The sequence below is a fragment of the Plodia interpunctella genome, chromosome 8, assembly GCF_027563975.2.
Source record: "Plodia interpunctella isolate USDA-ARS_2022_Savannah chromosome 8, ilPloInte3.2, whole genome shotgun sequence".
NCBI classification, from domain to species: domain Eukaryota; kingdom Metazoa; phylum Arthropoda; class Insecta; order Lepidoptera; family Pyralidae; genus Plodia; species Plodia interpunctella.
Window position 1 is genome coordinate 9,707,821 of NC_071301.1, and position 23,617 is coordinate 9,731,437.

Here is a 23,617-nt window from a genome sequence, read left to right on the forward strand (position 1 = left end):
CTGCTAGGGAATGCTGTTGTTGTCTGCCCTATAATCCCTATCTGTGAATGATCAAGTGTACATCAAAGATGGTATAATCGAACTTTTATATATTTTACTAAACATATACAAAATGAATGAACAACGTAAAAGGTATGACCGGCTAAATACAGCGCCGTTAAATTTATTTCAGATCAAGGCAACCCTATTCGATCACAGACTTTTTGTATTCTATTCGATTTGATTCGATTCCGCGCCGGTTATGAAATTAGTTTTTGTTGAAAGGCATTTGTTTGTTATTGATTTGTTTATCTTTGAGTTACGTGACTTTGCTAACATAGAGACTTTGTTTTATCTTACCTCGCGTTTGGCCGGTTCGCATCGGTGGTACGTTGACCTTTGGGACCTTTTTGCTCATCACTTATCTACAGCCTTCACAATACCTTATATATTATGTTTGAGCTTTATCATTAATTGCATAAGGTTGGAAAAATGTACATTAACGTATGTAATGTAATGCGTACATAAATTACTAGTTGTATCTAGCTGCGTTACTTGTCAATGCTTCTGTGAGTAGTGTATTGTATCCTATTCCAGAATTTTTTTCATGAATGTGGCTCAAACACAGAAATTATTTTTCTAATCTGATCAGTATCAATGATTATCACCGTCAAATAAACATTTCAGTTTAATTATATTATTGTTATATTATTACAGTCTAATGTGTAATGCCCCATTTTGTTCGAAGACTTACAGAGCTAAAAACATTGAGCGGCCATCTTGGTACATTCAACATCTTTATCAACTTATTAATATTCAAAATGTGCGTTACTACCTCGGCATAAAATTGCAGTTAAACCTACTGTTATGTGCAGTTGACTGTACCTTTATATAACCAACCGTGCCTAATTATATTCTGTTGCCAACTAGACAACATTAATTTTTATTATTCAAACATAAATACAACAGTAGCATAAAATTTGCATGTTATATGAAAGTACACGCGTTCGGAACCTCTCAGCAGGCTGTTCCATTCACTCATACAACCAATAAATACTTCAACCCGTGCATAAACTTTTATCCCCTCGTGAGCAAAAAGCGATGTATGGTTTTGAAAAATAGAAATGACTGTTACTGCTTCCAGGAGTTTTACGCTCTATTTGTTACCAACTTTATGCGTATGAGTTGGAAAGTAGGTTTTTATATACATAATCGTCTATATTGTTATAATTTATTGGTACTTGTGTGTACGAGTTATTTGATAACTGTTAAGATTTTATATGTGTTTAAAGAAAAGAAAGAAAGAAAAAAAAATTTCGTTCAAAATAACATTACAAAAACAGAAACATTAAATCCTATAACAATGTTGTGTACCAAAATGGTGGCCACTCAGCATTTGTCGAGGTATATGCCACAACGCTGGTCTTCCGTGGGCACCATGATGAGAAAATAAAATAAATACAATAATAATAATAAATAATAAATACACTGTAGCCGCACAAAATATTTCTAGTTTGACAATAATAATGCAAAATCCATCAATTGAAAAATTAATAAATAAAAGCTGATTTTGACTTTTGAATATCTAAAATGTGACATTTTAATTTAATTTTAAAAGAATTAACTGTGAATGATCAATGTTATCGGTGTTTTTTGGTTGACGTTATGCTTTTATTCTTTTTTTTTTTACTTAATTCCTGCATTATCTGCAACCTTTTGTGGGTCTTGCCCTTTCATTTCGTTCTGTCATATTTTACTTCTCTAAAATGCTTTATAAAAGCACATAAATTGATTAGCGTTCGTATTCGACGAGCAATCAATTTTTGCTCTTTGATATTAGACACGTCAAAATTAATATATGGTAATGGACTAAGTATAATTAAATGAGTCTATTTATATTTTGTTGAATATAATTATGTACCAATGAATTTGAACATTATAGTAAAAAAAAAACTGTTGATCAGACAGCTGCAGGTGTATGAAAAAATTCTGCTTTGAAACTATCTCAAGAAAAAAGTTTATGAAGTGATATTTTTTATTAACATCGAACATAAAATTAAAAGGCATAATTTTGATAGCCATGAAAATGGCTTCGAAGCCTGAGGTGAGGGTAAAATTACCAATTACCAGTTAGCCAGGTGACGTGGACAAACTGGAGCATTATGCTAAGTGCATCCACCCAAGCAATCCGTTTAGCCTAATTGATTTCTAGCGTGACTCCCCGTCTATGTAATCTCTTTATAATTTGCGTGAAATTACTTTTATTTAGCGATATTTATCAACTTGTCGGTAAACAAATGTATATAACAGTTGTAAAAGATTAGCTTAAACTATTCAAAGTGTTAACTGTTTTATTATCTTATTAATTTAGTCTTTTTTGCGGCTGTATACACCTGACCGTTTGACGCTAATTAATTTTATTAAATTACGTTAATTTTATTATATTGACTCAAAGTGTTTTAAGTCAACATTAAGTGTCATTTTTTATTTACTTGTAGTTTCTTTTATAGTTTTGGCGAACCGTGGCAATATTCGGCGTTGATATAATACGTAAAAAATTGCGCATTTATAATATAATTAAGAACTCTGACTTAGATGTAATGCTGTATAATAAAATATATCAAACAACTCACTACCGAGAAATTCTTCTCGGGGCATATTTTATACACAACCTTATTTGCATCAGAAATTCCTCGGAAGATATTGGACTGACCATCCCTTCTCATAAATATGAACGAGGGTAGTATTACGTTCGTGTAGCCCTTGAGAGGCTGTCAGCGGACGAAATGTAATATATTGTATGATAGTAAACGTCACTGTACGACGGAGTAGCGCATGCGTTATTTTCTGATATCGTTAATTATACGTTTTTGTGGACATCGTTGATGTTTATTGTTTGGTTTTATCTAGCCATAAAATTTTGCAAAAAATATCTATGGTTAGGTGATTCCTTCTATTCTTTCTTACTAAAACATCGAATTGTGTTATTTGAGATTCACGAATTCGATCAATGAAATCGATGCTACCGAGATCACATTATTAAAAGACGAACTTGCAATATTGTGATTCACTGTACGTATTGTATGATACAAGCAGGCGAAACACGCAAAAATATCCAAGAAAACATCATCCAAAAAAAAACCAACATTGTCCTCAGAGATAGTATTTCAGCTGAACAAAGCTCATACAAGACCGCATCGCAAATCTCATTTACAAACAGATAACTATCTCATTCTTTCAACAATGGAGGCGGTCATAAACAGAGGCTAATTAGAAATATTCCTTGCATTGTGAGATCTGAGAATGGACAATACTCTGTGTTATCTAGGGCGATATGGCGCTTGCGACAATTATCTGTGACGTTTGCTTTTTATTGTCTTTGCGTTGGCTCTGGACGGAGTACATTGCACGGTTAATTAATTTTATGTACACTATATAACTATGTATATATTAAGTGGAATTTGAACTGTTTTTGTGATGTATGTAGACTAGTTAGTCATACGTTCTATGATGCGTTCTACGTTCTCTCATCTGAGCGGAACGAATGTCTGATTTCTTACTTTATTTGTACACTTCGTACGGTCTCGGCTTCCTCAGTTAGATCTTGCAAAACATGCTGTCTGGTAGCATAGTACGTATTAAGATAATCCAACCTGTGTTACAAATTCCAACCAACTTATTATCTCAAGACCAACAACAAGATTGTATTAACACAATTAGCATATTTTCTATTATTCCATTGTAAATTTTGACTCAAATTACATTACATAATATGAAAAATTTGACTTCCATATTGCCCGCGGATATGGGCAAAAATCGACACACTGTATTTGAATAAATTGATTTTTCACTAGAACCATTTATTTCAATGAGATAATATAAACATAAGCTTTGTTTATGAGATGAAAAAAAAAAAAAACAAAAAAGTTTTTTTTCAGCTGATTATTAAAATTTTGTTTAAAAATCATGTGTGACATGCATATAGCAAAATAAGCTTTCTTTTTCTAAACAAAATTACATTCCTGTAATCCAGCAATGTACAGCAATAGTTAGGCATCGAGATAGCGCACGGCGCATGCGCTGTGCGTAATGCGCGTTAGTGCTCGCCCGTGTTTATTGTTAACGGAAAATTAGAGAGCGAATTCTGGAGATAGGAATACTGCGCGGTCCCTTTGTGTTAGTTATAGTTGTGATTATCAAAATTATATTAATAAACAATACTTCTCTATAGATATTTCTGGATTGAATTCAATTTGAGTTGGTGTTACTTCCTTTTACGTTGGATAAACCTATACCTATATCTGAACACAAATTTAGACGCAAAAGTGGATTATGAAAGAAATTTTACTATTAATAGTACTAAAGTATTGACGTATACGAGAGTATGCTTAGCGGTTATGCGTGTAGTTAAAGACCAGAGTTCTAACGTAGGCTACTTTTTCAAACAAACGGAAAACTAAAAAGGGGCGATGAAAGTTTTTATTACAAATAATATTATACTATTTGTTAATGAGTTGTTACAGAATCCGATGTTTTGATAGTATGTTTTTGGAGTCTTTCTTTCCATAATTGAAGTCTCTCTAGACCTCTCTTTGGTTTGCGATTAGTTTTTATAATCCCTACTTGTATTATAAATGTGAGGATGTATGTTTGTTACTCTTTCACGCGAAACCAGATTGTTATGAAATTTGGTACACGGGTAGAATATAATCTGGAATAACACATATGATACTTTTATCCCGAAGTTCCCACGGGAGCTAAGCCCCGGGGCGCAGTTAGTGTAATGTAAATTCAGAGAACGAGTTTGCTTAAGCAATATCTGACCGCTATGCATATAATTGCGTGATGACACGTGTTATTTAATTCTAACTTTAAAAGTAAACACTATTGATGAATAAATAATATACAACAAGATTCTCTTACTAGAGTATAAAATTTTTTTACGCCAATGTAGTCCAGCAGTAAAAAGTGTCACGTTTGCTCTGCAGTCGTAAAATTCAATGCGAGGGTGTAAATGCTCTGAATGAAGTTGAAAACTTAAAATATATCCCGTTTTATGTACTTATCCAACTTGCTTATAAGAAGCCCAGTGTTGGGCCAAGCGATTTGCGACTCGCGTTGGGTCAATATTGGCCAAACTAAGTCTGGACCAACCAATATTGGTTTATTGGCAACAAATATTTGTTTGACGAAAAATACGTCGCGAAATTTTATTCATCGACGTCCTGATACTAGATAAAATCGAGATTCGCATTTATTACACAATGAATTGTAGCATTTTATGTTAATAACTGAGGGGCCGTGGGCCGAGAATGTCGAATTACTGACTAATCTGGCCGTGGGATGCCAGCGAAAAAATGGCAATTTTAAATTATTCATACTGCCCACACCAGGCGATAAGTTCCTTATTTTATGCTCCTAGTTTGTTAATTACTTAATTATTTATGATGAGTTACCAGCGCCCACAAATAATCTTACAGTTCAAATTTATTAGTATTTAATAAAGAGGTCTAAGGTGCTATTAACAATAAGTTGTACGCTTAACACGAGTGCTGTATTTGGTCTGGCTCGTTAACACTTTTGTAGACAATTTCTCAGATAACTGTTTACGTTATATTTGGACTTCTGTATAATTTGTAACATTAACTGGACTTTTGAAAGATAGTATAATTTAGAGTTAAATGCTGACATTAATATTGGTTTTTTGTATTACCAAAAGAGGGTATTTGATGAAATGGCACTAAAGATGATCAATACACGGTTTTTTTTCATTGTAGGCGTAGATTTATGAGTTATCTATTGTGGTATGAATGTTTTTCTTAAGGAATATTTGTTATTACTCCTTTTTAAGACACATTTTAAATAACTAAACAATTTTTGATAAATAGTTCTGTGCAACAACTTCTTACTATATCTCTAACTGTACGAGTATTGCAATGTGTCAAGTACAACATATATTTAATTATTTAATGGGTTAATTCATAACTTTTTGAAAGTTATAAATTAACCCATTCAAATAAAACGAATCTTTATTTATTTTGCAAACAAATCTGTTTGTTAGTAATTCAACAAATGTTATTGCATTGCGGTTAATATTAACAATGCCTTGCTAGACTAGTTTCGATTAAAATCAATCGAAAGTGATACATCAAACAATCGATTACTCGACTGAAGTGAAACTGTAGAAAGCAACAAGCCTCCTACACAGCGTTCATACCGCACAGTTATAGCTCAATAGACGAAACGAGATGGATGGAGTGAGGGATGATATTATGGGAATAGTAGTAGACCCAAAACCTTGCATTAAAATAACCCAGGACGTCTTTAAATAATCCGTCAGATCTATCGGTGACGTCATATTGGTCCTTACAAATTAAGCCGAGTCGACACGCTAAGAAGAAGTCAGATCTTAGCGGCAAATTCATATACAATTTCACTTTGAGTATCAGTGTGAATAGCTATGGTTGTCATTTGTAAGATTTAATCTATACATATAATAAAACAGTAAGTGGGCTATGTCTGTACATAGGACATACTAAAGAAAAATATTTATGATTATATGATATATAATAAATACTAAAATAAGGCAAAACAATGTTTTTTTAGAATTATTGTCTATATGTCTGTATGTTTGTTCGCTCATCACGCAAAAACTACTGGATATAATTTAATGCGGTTTGAAAATTATATAGCAGATGGTCTAATTTAAAATCTATAGCGTTTCATCGCGATACGTTGCTTACAGAACTTGAGATATAGACAAAAATTAGTTATTAGCTGACGCACGTAATAAACGCGGGTGAAATCGCGGGCAAAAGCTAGTATTATGTTCAAACAAAATAGTTTATGATTTCTCTTTTCATACACACATTGTTTCAATTTAAACATCTACCCGTCCTTAATTAAATATACTCTTTATAATCTACTTAATAAACTTTTTTAAACGTCATATATCTGGGACGTCGAGCATGTAGTACCGATTTGATCGGTTTTGGATTATAGAATAGAATAGAATAGAAATAAATTTAAACAAAAAACTACAGACATAAAAACCAAAAAAGAAAATTAAGATTAAAAAAAAAACAAAACGTCGGTAAGTACAAATAGTGATTATGGGTGTGTGTGCTGCAGTAATCTAAACAGGCCACAACTCAGTGATGTTATTACTCTAGGAGCAATACACTGATTTTCAGATTGCGACTCGACGGTTTGAAACCAGTCCAGTTTCGGCCGAACGGTCGCCCATGTACGCTGCTGCGTCATCTTCGAATTAAGTCATTACCATTACGTGTGTCTGATAGCAGCATATCATCAACGTATCTTCTTCATACCAGGACTTAAGAAACAGGCCGTTACATAAAGTGATAGCATGCTTTACCGCAATTAGTGCGAATTATTGCTTTTAATGATATGATAGAAACGTCGGCCGATTTAATGACACACGAGTACTCACGATTAAGAGCTAACACGATAGTAACTGATGGAATTTCATTAACGTCCTTTTGACCAATTAAATGTGAAATCAGTGTTCCCGTATTAAGAGTTTAACATGATAGAATCTTATATATGAATGATATAATTAATTACATATTTAATAAATCAATAAACCAAAAAAGCCCCCCGGTCATTAATTCAGTCTTCAAAATCTTCCAAATTTTAAGGTTATAGTATCGTTGAGTTAGTATGCCATAACACAAGTCTAGAACTTACTTTGGGGCTGGCTCAATCTATGTAATTTTTCCTAATAGATTTATTTATTTATCTGGGAACGTAACGGAAATGAGAATGATGGTGATTAGACTGGAGATTCTTAATTGTAAATAGAGAATACATTTTGCAAGAATCCCTTGAATATTGGCAGATAATGATGATGTATTAACAGATAATGTCAATAACAACATTTTCCTTTGAAAGTGCTGTTGCCAGTAAAATGCATCAATAAATTTCCTTATATAAACACATTTGTCAATCAATTCCATCTATTTTACCGTACGGAATTTTATAATGACAACACGTTTACCAGTAGCTGGTATTTCATTGCGTATTTTTCCCGATATAATGATAGGACTTTCGTAATGAGCGTACATCTTCGAATGCCAAGTTAACACGAAATTAAGATGACAGTTCGTCTGCAATAAAGGCCGTTTTCTGGGACACGGAATGATATTCATCACAGGTGGATAATTCGCGGACAATTTGCTTGCTTTATCAGTACGTAATTATCCGAAACTCGGGAGGTAATGGACGGTTGCGTTGTTACGAGGCGGTGTGAGTGACGGACGGTGAGCGTTCGAAAGTTTTCTAAACTGTGTGTGACTGTCTTCTCCGGACCTTGACATTTTCTTGTTCTTGTAATTAGTTATTGTTTAGTGTCATATAACAGTTATTAGGGATTGAAGGTATCTCACTTCTCGGCAGTGTGGCTGGTTCCCCTTCATTGATCTAATGTTTGATTGATTGAGAACAGTTAGAATTATGTACTCAACTTAAGGTTTTACTTCTGATTCTAAAGTTATTCACAAACTTATTATACACATACTTTACTTTCTTTTAACTTTAATAAATCTGTTGTTTTTACAAGTTTTTGTTTTTATTATTAGCATTTTGAATCATCTAATAATAAAAACAAAACTCTTCAACCGATGGAGCTGATATGCATTACTGTGGCTATGGCTGAAAATCAACGCGTTGCTCCCCTAGGAGCAACATCATCGTTGAGCCATGACCTTTTTGTATTGCTGCAGCACACATACACATTTCTTATGTGTGATTGTTATTTACCCGTTTATTGTGTCAGTTATTTTTTTGTATTAACATTGATGTATGTGTGTGTACTGTGGCTACAAATAAAGTTTTTATCTATCTATCTATCTATCATTATTAAGATATGCAGGGTCTGGTGGTGCACCCTGAGTAGGCTCTCAGAAGGGAATTCCTCAATGATTTAAAACAGAGACAAGATATTTTTTGACACGCTTTGAATTAAACAAGATCTATCTGACGACCATAAAAAGCTTGTATTAAAAATGAAATTTTTGTAACAAAATCATAGTGTTTCTGCTAGGAGCTTATAACTTGCGGCTGACTCTGAAAAATTGCAGTTGCGCATCCTACAGATCGGCACCGGCGTGTCATTATCTTTTGAGTTACTGCGTTAACACGTAGGACGCGACTAAGGCGATAATTACTAAGAAATTTAATTTCCGTGAACCGGGGAAAGTGATCGCAAGCGCATCGCAGCCATCGCTACCCTTTTGTTTCTGCCGACGACGGTTAAAATTTTATGGTACGAGTGTTAGGGAACAAGTAAAACTGTCAGGCGATTAGAGATGAATAGGTGGCCTGGCGACAATCACGTTCTATCTTATGGCGAATTATAGGTACAGTCAACTACTTAAGGTACCATATTTATTGATTACCTTTAATACAATGGTGTAGTGATGAATTTTGGTAGCTTGTTCTGCCGTTGACTGTATGTTATGGCATATCAAATCGTCCAATAGAAACATGCTGTTTTAAAACTTGCTTTACGTTATATGGCTTGAATTTATACTCGTATAAAATTATTTCTATAAATTTAAGAGCCAGATTTGCGCGGAGGCATTATGTGGAATGAAACGCACACGACAATGCCGATATCTTGGCAGGGACGATGCAGTAGTTGAACATTGTTTTATTAGTCAACAATTGGCAACGTGTTTCAGAATTTTTCAAGCCATTTAAACGCCTCTGAGATTCTTGCTTCCGCTCTCTGATAGCTTAATGGGTAAAATGTGAAAATATATATTTATGGTGTTGACTACTTTTGCCGTTAGGTGGCGTTTTGTATTTAACGTCTTGATATACTCTGACACCAGTTTTATAAGTCGTTCGACTAGAAAGCAGATCGCTGTTGACTGTGGTTGCTCCTCATTTAATTGGAACGTTTGTAGAATATAACTAGTACTTTTAAACTTTTAGGTATTCATTTTGAAAGATCTATCGCCGTCGCTGAAATCTTTATTTGTGTGGTATATTATGGGCATAATATTCAGATTACTGCCGTTGCCGTTGACGATTTTGAGATTAGGATTTTATAACAAATCTTATTATTTCTGATAACTAAATACATATCATAAATCATAGGCACGAAATGTCGAGAAGTGCGCTTTTCATTTTAATTTATGAATTATGAAGTGCTTTTGAATGCTATATATATAATATCCAAAGATGATATTTCTGGTTTCTATTCGTTAAAGAAATTGGTTTATCTCAAAACCCATCAGTGATAAAACCGCATTCCCCACATCGTTATAACAAGATAATTGTAACATCACATCACTAATCGCTCTTCAGAAAACCGATAATGACACAGTTTCAAACTAGCGTCAAACTCCAGCCGAAATTCCACCTTATTCTCTGATAATAAAGTCGAAATTTCAAATTGAATTTTACAGAGAATGTTCAAAATAATTCCAAGTTTGTATGTCCCAAAATCATACGGCAATATACTTCTCTCACCCTCTGTTTACTTTAAGAAAACCAACATTAATTCAGCTGTAGAATTTAATTTAATACGCTCCGACCTCTTTGTCTAACACGTTGAAGTGCGAAAGAGAAGGCGCGCGTTATGTGCATAAATTTTCAAATAAAATTTTACGACGTAATGGCTGTTGAGATGTATGATATGAAGTTGAAATTTAATGGCAAGAACAAGAGTAAATGTTGGCTGTATGTCCATTGATTTGCAATGATCATGTAGGTCGATTTTAATTTAAAGCAAAAGGAAAAAATGAGTTACGATATAACTTGTGATATAACTAACTTGTTGGTATTTTGCGTCAACACGAATTAGTTTATATGCAATAACATTGGGTGTACAAGTTGGTTTTATAAAGAAAACTTAAATGATAAAATTATATTTATATTTGATAGTTGCAGGGTAGGGTTAGCACGCCTACCAAAATTCTGTTAAAAATTAATACTTCTTATTATATAGCCGCTGCTACTGCATTATTAATTCGTAATAAAGCTACTGAGGTACTTAAATTCTGATTGAGGTTTGGCGTTTTTTTTTTTAAATAGCATTGCTATGACTGTTGAAAATGTTAACTGAATAGGGTAGTTGCCAAGGTCAGAGAATTGTAAAAAATATGTATAATCTAGATAAAATAGATATATTTAGGGTCATTATGATAATTCATAGACTAATACATAACAATGCAGCTGGATCTAAATTCGAAGATTTAAAGTTGGTTGGAAAGTCCATTTTCAAAAAGTATGAAATTATAAGAATAAATTTAACCATCATAAATAACAAAAAATTTGAAACAACTTTTATTAAGAAATCATCACCATAAACGTAATATTAAATGTAGTTGTCGAACAAACATATCTTTCTTCGCGAACATTTTCGCACGTTGTGACGTCACTTGTTCGTGTCATTTAGCACGGAGCGTTTGGACGAGTCCAAAAATGTGTGATTTTATTTTTGTCATATCTTTGAATGTATTGTCATTATCACATAAATATTATCACAGCATTTTTTTCACTGGTGTTTCTAATGACATAAGAGCCTTTGAATAGTCATCAAAACAAAAAAAGGCAACTAGCCTATTATGTGTATAATTGTCTCTTACAATTACAACTATACTAGCGGCAAATCCCGGCTTCACTCAAGTAAAACTATAATTAATTATATATATATTATATATACACTACACACTATATATTGGTGGACTGTGGTCCACCACCAAGCTTTGAGTTTAATAACTTTTGCCTCTGTTTACTCCGCAAGCGACGCAAGATGTCATACTGTCTCGCAGATGACATGGTCAAAGCAGCAGTTCGTACTTGAGATTAGATTAACATAGGACGAAGAAGGTCGGCGTAAAAGAAGAGAGGTCTATGCTTAGCAGTGGCCTAAAAAGGGCTAAGATGATGGTGTACTGAACGCCATATGGCATTCACTACCAGGCAACCATAACATCATACAGAAATATAGCATTGATCAACTTGATGTTGCCCGGGGCTTCGCTCCTGTGGGAATTTTGAGATAAAATATTGTCTATAACAATCTTGAATAATGTATTTTTCAAATGGTGAAATAATTTTTGAAATCGTTTCGGTGGTTTCGGTCGGTGATTACCCGCCTCATACATACAAACTCACAAACGCTTACCTCTTTATAATAATAGTATAGAAAATGGAGTACCTATAGATAAAATGTCAAAGTATAAAGAGCGGCAGACAGCTCAGCTGCCCGATCTAATTCCGTGCTCATATAGCTCTTAGTTGTGCAAGCTGTAAATAACACGACAATACCAAAATTTAGTCGGACACGTACAAATCCTTCATACATCCAAATAAACCTCCCAAAACACAGCCTAATTTCGACTCTATTTTTAATCACTTTAAACTGAATTTCGAATGGTGAAAACTCACAATGTTGTAGATTATAATCTTGGACAATTTTCAACCTAGTTGTTGTTGTAATAGAAGTGGTTTTACAATGGGAAATGATGACAGATGGTGGTCGTTGTAGTCCAGCAAGACTATTGTTGCCCCGCGTCGCCTCACACAATGTGTGTGCTCTTATGATGATAAATGTATGCGGACATATTATTGTGTGTCATAGCTGTACCGTCAGCAGATTCATTTTTACACGTTTCCGTTTCTTTTGGAGTTTTACATATGTTCATAGAAAATCTAAAAAAAACTTTGTTAAATTACCAGAATTATATTAGTCCTTAAAATCATTAATTTAAAGTTTTCTTTAAATATCAAGTTTCAGTTCAAAAGTTTCTTTGAAGAAGGGGAACCTACTGGTCTTCCTATCGAGTGTATTGTTATCAACACTACTGGTTTCAATAGGAGCTACTAGAATAAAGACTGTCAATAAGAGCTAATAACATAAAGATAAAAACATGGTTTTTCTTCTATTTTAAGATATAAAGACGACCTCGGTGGCGCAGTGGTAAAGTTCTTGCCATTGAACCGAGAGGTCCCGGGTTCGATCCCCGGTCGGGTCATAATGGAAAACGATATTTTTCTGATTGGCCCGGGTCTTGGATGTTTATCTATATATGTATTTGTTATAAAATATAGTATCGTTGAGTTAGTATCCCATAACACAAGTCTCGAACTTACCTTGGGGCTAGCTCAATCTGTGTGGTTTGTCCTAATATATTTATTATTATTTATTTATTATAAAGTTATTAGGTAAGGTTAATGCTATGCTAGTCTTTTGTGCAATCGGTGAAATTGTTGAGAACTAGTTGTTCGCCGCGAACTTAGACCTCGCGAACACAATATTTTCTTACAAAATTGTGAATATTGCGAAAACGACTGAACCGATTTTGATGCCCCACGAAGTTAAAAATTCTTTTGACATATTCTACATACTTTTTAAATTTCGTTTCGAAAGTTATCGCTTTACAAACAAACAAACATACATACAAAAAAATTATTTTTGCCCCAAGTAGAATGTTAGAGCCTGCTCGCTACGCTCGCTCGGTCAATTACCAACTGATTTTCCTTAGACATTACGAATGGTAAGAACCCTTTACTTTTTGTGTTTTACACCAAAAACTGCTCATATTACATGCTCGAATTTACAACCCGGCATATTACATTAGAATCTAGTTCAGAATCTAGTTCAAACGAGTAATTTTATTTATTGCACATCATGAAATATTTGCTGATAAATCGACTAATGTTTTTTCATAGTCTCGTCTTAAGAATCTGTTATTTTTTCAACTTGATTAATTAATTTTTAATCGTAATTAAAAAGGCGAGGATATTGTTAAAACATCTGAATGTTTAAATAGCCCTGTTCCAGATAAAGTAATCGTGGGATAGTATTTCTGAATGGATAAAAAGGCACGCTATGTATTTCACAACAGCTTCTCAGCTAATAGCTGTAATTCGTTATACTTGTTAATTGCTATAATAGATTAAGGGCTAAGACGTTTTTATTTAAACTAATGCCTCAGCGTAATCCTTAGAACATCTGTTCTAAGTTGGAATACTTTTTGCATATATTTATTCAAATTTTTAATTACGTGTATTCGTCTTTATTAATTTCTTGTTTATTTTTTCATGAGCAGATGTTTTTATTTATTAAAAGTGGGCATTAAACTATATGTATAATTCTGAATTAAAGAAAATTAGAAAAATTAGAAAAATTAAGGAATATGAAACAAAATAATTACAATGCAATAATTATTTTGTTTCATATTCCTTAATTTTTCTATTACGCAATAGAAATAAAAAACTAGAGTAATAGTAAAAAAGGACGAGAGCTAATAATAAAAAAATAGAATGATTTTTACTCAGATGTCTTGGATCCAAATTTATTGTTAGTACCTAACTATATGTAGACAGACTCTTCATAAGCTGTAAGACATCACCGATTTATCGCTATATCACAACAACATACTAGAAATTATGATGTTTTAGTATTATTTTTGTTCGTACAGATTTGGCTTAAGTTTTAATATGTTCAAGTCGACTTTTAACACTTCAAAACTAAAAGTGAGATGACTTTGATCGTCTCCATTATAAAGATACTTTATGGACAAAATAAGTATTATGTATACTCTAACATTATATAACTGAAATGAAATCATTTCTGCCGACCGTACACACGTGTGAATCGTTTTTTAAGAACATTATACAATATTTTTTCGGAGGTGACCAGACATTGTCCAAGGCACCATTATCTGAAGAGAGCATTATGTAATAGAGTATATTCTTGAATATATCTTATATTTAAGTTGTAGTTGTCTTTTAAATTCACAAAAAAATAAAATAAAAGTACATGTAATGTAAGAGTCGCTGTAAAATTCAATTTTTGTGAAACCGCGCTGTAGCACATTACTTTTCTTATTTTATTATTATAAATTATCATATTTTCTACATTATTTACAGCGTAATATATAGTAAAAAAAAGTATTCTTATTTATTTCTGAATAAATACGTTTCTTAATACAACAAAATTTTTCGCCATAAAATATTTCTATTAAGTAACTGTCTCAGTTTTAACTCTACTCGTGTACCAAAACTAAATCAAAAGCTGCTCAACAAACGACACGTGTGTAATTGAATAAGAAACATTCAAATTTTCGCAAAAATAATATTATTAAGATAATGAAGCAGGTTTATATCGTATCATGTTTAACGTTAATCTCCTAGGAATTATAAAAGGAGTTGAAGCATTTTTTTATTTACTTAACAACCACCTAAGCATTTATACAGCTAATAGGCTCTGTTTGCTCACCTGCCTGGTTCAGGATGCATCGATTACTTTAAACAACTAATGTAATAAATATATTAACATGATTATGACAACCGGGATAAGGTAGGGGTCCTAACGATACCCCACGCAGCTAAATCAGATAAGGTAATTAGGAGTTAGAGTAATAAGTTATAATAAAAATATATAAATTATAATATACTGGAGATAAATTATAAAAAGCATAGTCAATACTATAAGATTTACAAGAATTTTACTTTAATCAATGACAAATATGCTGAGGCTACATGTATTGATCAATTAGTTGGTCGATAATAAATTAAACTAACTTTTAGTGGTAATTTAATTGTATAAAACCTTCCTAAAATATAAATTACATAATTACATGTTAAAAGCAAAAGGCGGGAATCACATCTGTCAGTATGAAAAAATATTTAAACCGAGAATACATCGTGACCTATTATTTTCTCAGTGGCCAGTGTATCTAACACAAATTCTGAACATGTGTCTTTGTTTTATTAATTTTAATGTAGGTATACCTGTGTTCTTACTTTAGTGCCATATAGTTTATTACAAAAACACATGCTATTTATCTAAAGGTATTGTGAATTTACAATATTGTAAACAAATCGGTTAGTGTTAGAAAAATTAACCTGTGTTTTTGATCTTTCCGTAAATTTTCCATACATTTTCCATAATAAAATTCACAACCGGTTATTCTCGCCGTAATGTCGGTGCAAATTCTAAGCAATTGTCAACCACGCCTTTAGTATTAAAAATGAGTATAAATTGCCCTCATATTGACGCGATCGCATGAATATTGATAGGAGCATTATGTCAAAATATAGTGTAGTATAGAAATAAAGCTTTATGCAGCTCTGGAACATAAAACAACACAAATATGAAGTCTCCAAAGAATTATTTTAATATGTAAGAAACTCTATACAATAAACGCGCAAAAAGTAGGTCTTAAAGAACTCATTAGTCCATTGAATTGGAATTTTGAATTTGGGTTGTTTAAGACATCGAGGCTCAATACTTACAATTCTGTTGGAATAGATCGGAGGCCACGCATAGCGATGGGCAGCGATCTAAATGTATTTTTATTTAGACGAAAAGCGTATGCTTTTTGATATAATATTTTATTTGAAGCAGAGTTTAAAAGGTCAGAGGTAAGAAGGTTATCTTTAGGAAAGGAATCTACACCAAAAGTAGGTATTTTTTGTTGTAGATTTATGTGTTTTTTATGAAAGTCTTAGATAAACTATTCTTATTATTATAAGTCAAGATTATTTTATTATGTTATTTATACGTCACCTTGATGAACCTTTGGAAATTTCCATATAAAGTTTAATTATTACACTGCTATATTTCCGTACTGTCTATACTTTGTCGACATTACAATCACCTAATTGTCTGCCTGTTTCACGTTAACGCAAAAATATTTTTATAGATGCTACCGACTGCTGTACTGTGTATTAATTTCTTATAAAAATTTTATTGTATTTGCAGGTTCGTATTGGACAGGTGTGAGTAAAGGTTGGTAGTAGCATGCTGTGTTTATGTGTCAAAAATATTTAAAAAATGGCCCTTAAAATTATAATGATATATGACTACTATCGAAAATTTCTTGATGTACTTATTCATTTGTATTTTAACAAAGTGACTTCTACAATATGCCAATATTATACGTAGGCCGTGTAGACTTTAAAGTATGTAAGAATCATATAAAATATTCGAACCTTTGACTCCTCGATATAAACATAAACTTTATGATAAAAGACTTACTTGCTTTCGTAAAAGTTTACTGTGGGATTGAGCATTGAATGTCTTAATAAATATTAAGCATGCTTACTATATTTTCAATATTTTATTATATGTAATGTTTACATAAAATAAAATTATGATTAGAAGAATATTTTGAGCCTGTTCAGACATTGCGCTGTGGAAGTCGGGAGTAAACTTAGTTTAAGTAATTTTTGTGATGTCAATAAGTAATGTATATCGTTCTAAATTGAATAAAGAATTTTTAACCTAATTTTGAAATTTTGAATTCGAGCTGGCTTTATTTGTAGGTTATGTAACGCATGCTTTGGGATTCCTAATATCCCTTCAATTTGAGCGTTTTCTTGGTTGCCCCTCAGTCGTTAAGCTTCGGGCAAAGGGTTCGCACTCCTAAATATCATCCCTCATTTATCAGCTCAACTTTTTTGAGAGTTTGCGATTTTAAACCGGGCTGACTTCTTTATTTTATTTTGTGTTAACTTGACTAATTTTATTGTGGTGCATTGAGTGAACAATGGTTTTTATTACTCTGTCTATTAAATCGGGCATCACCTACTTTCAAAATATCAGTGAGGGAGTGAGAAGTCGTTCTAAATTTCATTTGTAAAGTGTGTAAAATCGACATGCCTAGTGTGCTTATGGAGCGTGTGTTGAGTGTGTACTAACTGTATTTTTATTGCAAGGCTTACTCGTAATATATTGATTATTGTTTTCACGAAAAAGCAACTGCGAATATCACTCAGTTTCTGAGTCGGGCGGAAAAATGGACAGTGTACCCGAAATTATTTTTCTCTAGCGCTAAATCGATATGATTTTCGGCCTGGCCCAAAATCGAACCTTCGTAAAACTGAGGCGTATTTTTATAAAAAAAATTAAAGCAAACGAGATAGTTTTTTCAACCTTAGGACAGGTTAGCCGCGTTTCAACCGCAATTAGTGTAAGTAACCAGTCAGATATGCTGTACTGACGCCGAGACCAAGGCTCGCAGCTGCTATGTAGGTCGTAGGTCGCAGACCACTGGGCATAAGTCATCTGATATAGAAAACATCGCATTTTACCCTTCTTTATATGAAGTGTGCTCTTTTATAGGACTTCGTGAAATTACTGTTTTTGTTATATTATTTTAACATTACAATGAAACCATCCATACTAATAATATAAATGTGAAAGTGTGTTTGTTTGTCCGTCTTTCAAGTAAAAAGGGAGCAATGGATTGAGGTGATTTTTGGTATGGAGTTGGTTCGAGAGCTGGAGATGGCTACTTTTTGCCGACTCTACACATAAAGTAACATTTTGGTACGAGTCTATTAAATTATTGCTATGTCATTTCAATATTACCATATTACTGCACAATTAAAATTTTGAAATTGATATATTGATCCTGCATAATTTAAAAATTATTTTGTACAGATTTGCTAAAACCATTTATAACTCAATTTCATTCATCAATACGCGTGACCAAGTTCAATCCATTGAGAACTGACGAGCCGGGTTTATTAATTTTACGGTCAGTATTTATCGCGATCAAATTGATTTCGCGTTCTGTCTCGCAAACAAAATTCTGCCCCATAATTTCAACCTGTCCCATTATTTTTCTAACTAGTTCATACAAACATAATATTATTTATTGCGTAGTAAAGTAAATAAAATATCCATGTTGTAATTGAATAAAATTATGTAAAAGATATTTCGTTTTAGTTATACCTACTAACTTTAAGAACTTCGTGTGGAATGCTGTAGTGTTTATTAACTTCATGTAGAATGATTTATGTAATATGTAGTTAAAGCAGTTTTTTTTCTACAACTATATACTATGCATACGATACTATGTACTATTATAGACTATGATAACATTTATTTTCTTTTAATTTCCTAAAAATACAATACAATGACATGACAGGAATTAAAATTAGAAATTCGGGGCCCGTTTTAAACAGTTACAATTTTTGGGCCAGGATCAAAATGAAGATTAATTAATGGTATCGTTGTCGGCACACGGCCTGCTAAAGCTATATTGATTGAAATTTTGTTAATACTCCGCTGTACCGTGTTTATTGGTAACGGACGCATTTAAACTATATTCATGTTTATTTCTTTGATTAATTTTTTCATGAAGCTTATATCGTATCGTTTTGTTTATTTGTGATAGTTTTATTGTTCGAAAAATCCCATTAATATTATAAAGGCAAAAGTTTGTAAGTTTGTTACTTCGTCACGCTCAGACGCCGTGGCAAATTTGTTTGGTGGCACAAAGTAAATGAAACTCAAAACTAACGTATATAACTAAATGTATGTTTCATTGTCTGTTTTGTCATAGACCTATTCTGTGCATTCTATTTTCACAGGCTCTAGTAAAGACATAATTTTATGCATGTTATTGTTACAAAGTTCAGCGGAACCTCGGCTTCGACGATTTGCAGCTGAGGAAGCAATCGGAAAAAAGTTCAGATGAGAAAGAGAGATTGTTTAGATGTTCCCATCCAAATAGTAGAAAGATGTGTGTATTGTATATATTTTTATATGTATGAATTTATAAAATGTTGAAGAATTCATCGATTTAATAAATTTGAAATTTTATACTTGGTGTTTTTTTACCCGACTGCCGCAAATAAAATGCTTTTAGTTTTATTTATTTCAAATTTAGAAATTAATATGATTTAGAGAACTTAATTCGGTCTAAAAACCTAATAATTGCGTTGACTAATTTTAATAATAATATAGTTTAACTTTAAAATTTAACTGCATGTGTGTTGGATGGATCGCAACATTACAAACTCCCGATGTCTGATAATATAATCAATTTGCTTGCACACACGACAGGATATCAGTTTTACACCTCATTGAAGCCCTTGTATTTTAGACCCTATTATTTTAGTGCCCTATAATATTTTTTAAATGTATTCACTTTAAAATATACTTACATACGACACCTCATTGAAGCCCTCTCTATAGACAATAGAACACAATTTTGAAAGTTTTGTCATAAACTAAGAAGTAATATAACATACTTTAATTAAAAATCCAGTACAATACAAACTGCTCAATTGTTATAGTGACATTATATTAAAGTGGTTTGATATACCCTTAAATAACTTTTTTGTTATGGAATAAAATTTCGTGTTATAGGATGTTGGTCAGAGGGACTATGCCTAGTACTTTTCTATACTAATTAATAAAATAAGCATAATAAAATGTTGACGCAATTCATTGATCGGTTAAAAATTTAATGGAGATATAAAAAGGGAGCTGATATCCTGTAATATGTACATATTTGTAGTGATAACAATAAATTAAACTTTTAATTTCCCCTATTTCGCATGATATCAAAGATAATACAAAATCGCGTTGCCGGAATATAAGCCAATTAAAAATCGACTAAGAGCGGGCTGCACTAGTCAAATTTGACGTAAAATTTAATTTCATATTAAAGTCACACTTGATTAGTGCAACTAACAACTAGATTTTAACCTTGATTTTTAATAGTTAATTTGGTTGCTACGTACTATTCTTATGCAATTTTTGTTTGTTTAATAAACAAAATATATTGGCAAGTATCCCATTGTCACTTCCATATTCAGGTAAATATATTACTTAATGGCTCCTACACACTATCGTCGAAATCAGACATATATATGCCTTCGCGAATCAGCGTTTGTTTGTAAATCTATTTTTTACCGCAAATTAAAACCAGATGTGTACGTTAAAACCTTGAAAGTTTGGCGAACTATTTGCCGATAGTGTGCATCCGTCATTCGGGCTCGCACGGTGTGGTTTCACATTTAACACTGCTTGTCTAACACTATATATAGAATGCAATTTTCTTCTGGCAGGAAGACGCCGAAACGGACGGGTCCAAGAAATTGTTAAAGGTAAGTGGTCTCCTTTTTATTTTTTCTAGACTATAAATAATATGTCATACAGATATACCGTTTGCTAGATAAACAAGACGGCAATAAGCATTTATTAAATTATTCACTTAAAAACATACATGTGATGTATATGTAACTCCAGCTGTGTCTTTTGTCCATGCTTCTGTCTTATTTAAAACACTAGCTTTTGCCCGCGGCTTCGCCCGCGTGAATTTCATAGTAAAATCTCAGTATTTTTTTTTATCGCGTACTCTGTAAGACTGGTAAACATATATGATTCAAATTTGCATTTTTTCTCATCTTTAGTTCAATTTCCTGTTTCCCGCTGCGTGTCTCATTAAAACATTTGGTATTATGTATAATTGGTATAAGACATTTTTAAGTCTACATGAAGGTAAAATCTCGCGACTTTGACCCTTTAATGAGAGACGACATGATCTTGTACCGATTATCGATATTATAGTGAGATTTAACGTTTTATAATAATTATTTTCAAAGTATTGATGTCTTTTTGCGCAAGGATGTTGGTATAAAAATGTACCTATGTGCCATATTCTATAAACAAAATAGACAACAAAGCAGAATATTAAAATTAATATATAAAATTAATGGTCCTCAAATTTTGTAAGCCTCATTTCATAAATATTTTCCAGTAAACACGTTAATTTCAACATAAGCACACGCGCCGGTAATCAGGTATGTTCACACCTAAACATACTTATGAGGAGCTAAAACCGAGTAATTTAATTATTATCTCAGCTATTAAAAGCTATTACTAAGTCGGCCAGCTATATCGCTTATAATTCGCGTAGATTTTAGATAAAACTCATTAGCGTAACAAATGTCTAGTCAAGATCACAATTCACTTAGGGTGGGTTGCACCAGTCAACTTTGACGTTAACTTTAACCTGCGCCGAAAAACGCGATTTCGTCACATCAATACAAAAAGTAAAAATGGTCTTGCCTCGCAATATAGGACTATTCCATATCCTCTCGTGGATTTCGTACGAGGCGATTAAAGGTAGACTTTGCCAAAAGATTGGCAACAGTAGCATTCTCAAGTAGGATTGACGTCAACGGCTGGCGGGCGGTTGTAAAATCACAGCTCTTCTCTCTAAGGTCTTAAAAATAATAGGTTCTTGTCGGTGGAGTTCTCTCCATCTCTCTCTTTATCTCCAGCCTCTCCAGCCCGCAATGTACGATAACGTTCACCAAAAAGACTGGCCACACGAGCCACTTTTAATAAATTGACAAATTATTCGTTAATTTCCCCTGCCCTAGAACTACTGTGTGCGATGTTACACAAAGATTACGTGCCAATATTCGTAATAAATCCTAACTTTCACGAGCTGTTTGAATTGAACCAGACTTGTGGCAGTTATGCTATCTGTGCTCTTGAATTGATATCTATAATCCGCTTCAAAGGCACGTGGATCCGTGTGGTTACCGCCTTAGAATATGACCACACGGATGTAAGAGGCGGCTGAGAGGAATAAAGGCTTAAAGACAGCTGATAAGCAGCAACTGCATTCACAATGAGAGTTTACGTTTAGCAAACGGCATGTTGCAAAATCGGAGCTATCTTTTTATCCTCAGCAATTTATTTTTAGATACTGAAGTAACCAATTGAAGATGCAAACATCTTTGCCAACAACCTTCATGATCATGTTTACAATAAATATCCTTGATAAAAAAATATTTACAATTTAAAACTTAACAACATTCTTTCGTTATAAAGCACACATTTAAATATTCATAACAACAATAAATCGCGGTAATGATAATTCTATTCCAAAGCGGCGACAATCGCAATCGGACGATCGCGTGCGCCCGCGCAGCCGCTTTGATGTCGATAATTGAGAGTTATTGCACAGTAGCGCCGTATCGTTCCTGTTTCTATGGCCACGAAGCGAGAGGAATCGTTGGACACATTTCAAAATGGTAAAACTCTTCTTCAGTGGAGTGGTTTGCCAACCTTCTTGGAGTGGTTTGCCATTGCCCTCGCCATTTCACACACGAGCTAGTAATCAACCATTGTGCAGGTTTCCTCATGATGTGAAACTTCTTGTACTATAACCAAATCCCATTTGGAATGGGGTCGGCGCATAATCTATTTTCCTTCCACAATTGTCATAGGAACACGGGTAAATGAAAAAACATTTATTTTGAGTTTGTGTAGAATGGTTTTAAACGCTTTTTCTCTAGCCTCATGATGAACTGCTCACTCACCCTGTAGAAATAGCATTATGTCACTCAATTTATGTTTATGTTAATATTGTTTATACTACTCTGATGGAGATTAGCTGAAACTAGGTGAAATAACTGCACAGAGGTGTGGAAGCGTAAACTGTTTTACAAAAATGTAATAAAAGCATTTATTTGTAACTAGCTGCACCACGGGGCTCCGCTCCCATGGGAATTTCGGGCTAGTATAAGTAGTGTTATTCCAGGTTATATTCTACCCGTGTACTTATCAAATTTCATAACAGTCCGACCAGTATATTTTGCGTGAAGGAGTAACAAACCGACATACATCCTCACAAAATTGAATCCTCGCATTTAGAATATTAGTAGTGTAATAGATAAGGCATTTATAAGAAAACCTCACATGAAAAGTAATAAGTTACGTGTAAATATATGTTACCAAGTACAATGTATAGTCACAAGCATATCTATATTTATATTTTGACTAACTAAATATACCTGTCTACTCTTGTAGAGTACATGTGTGATATGATATTGTATCTAC

General features: G+C 33.0%; 1 protein-coding gene across 2 annotated transcripts in view; it reads left to right on the plus strand.

The window, feature by feature from the left end:
* Positions 1-23,617, plus strand: part of bs (blistered) — a 232,296-nt gene that overhangs the window by 61,008 nt on the left and 147,671 nt on the right. Inside the window, exon 3 of one of the 2 annotated variants that reach the window (XM_053748437.1) lies at positions 20,830-20,868. The exons of the other annotated variant lie outside the window; for it this stretch is intronic. Within the exon in view, the coding sequence (XP_053604412.1) occupies positions 20,830-20,868 (39 nt within the window). The remainder of the gene's footprint in view (positions 1-20,829; positions 20,869-23,617) is intronic. 2 annotated transcript variants of the gene reach the window in all.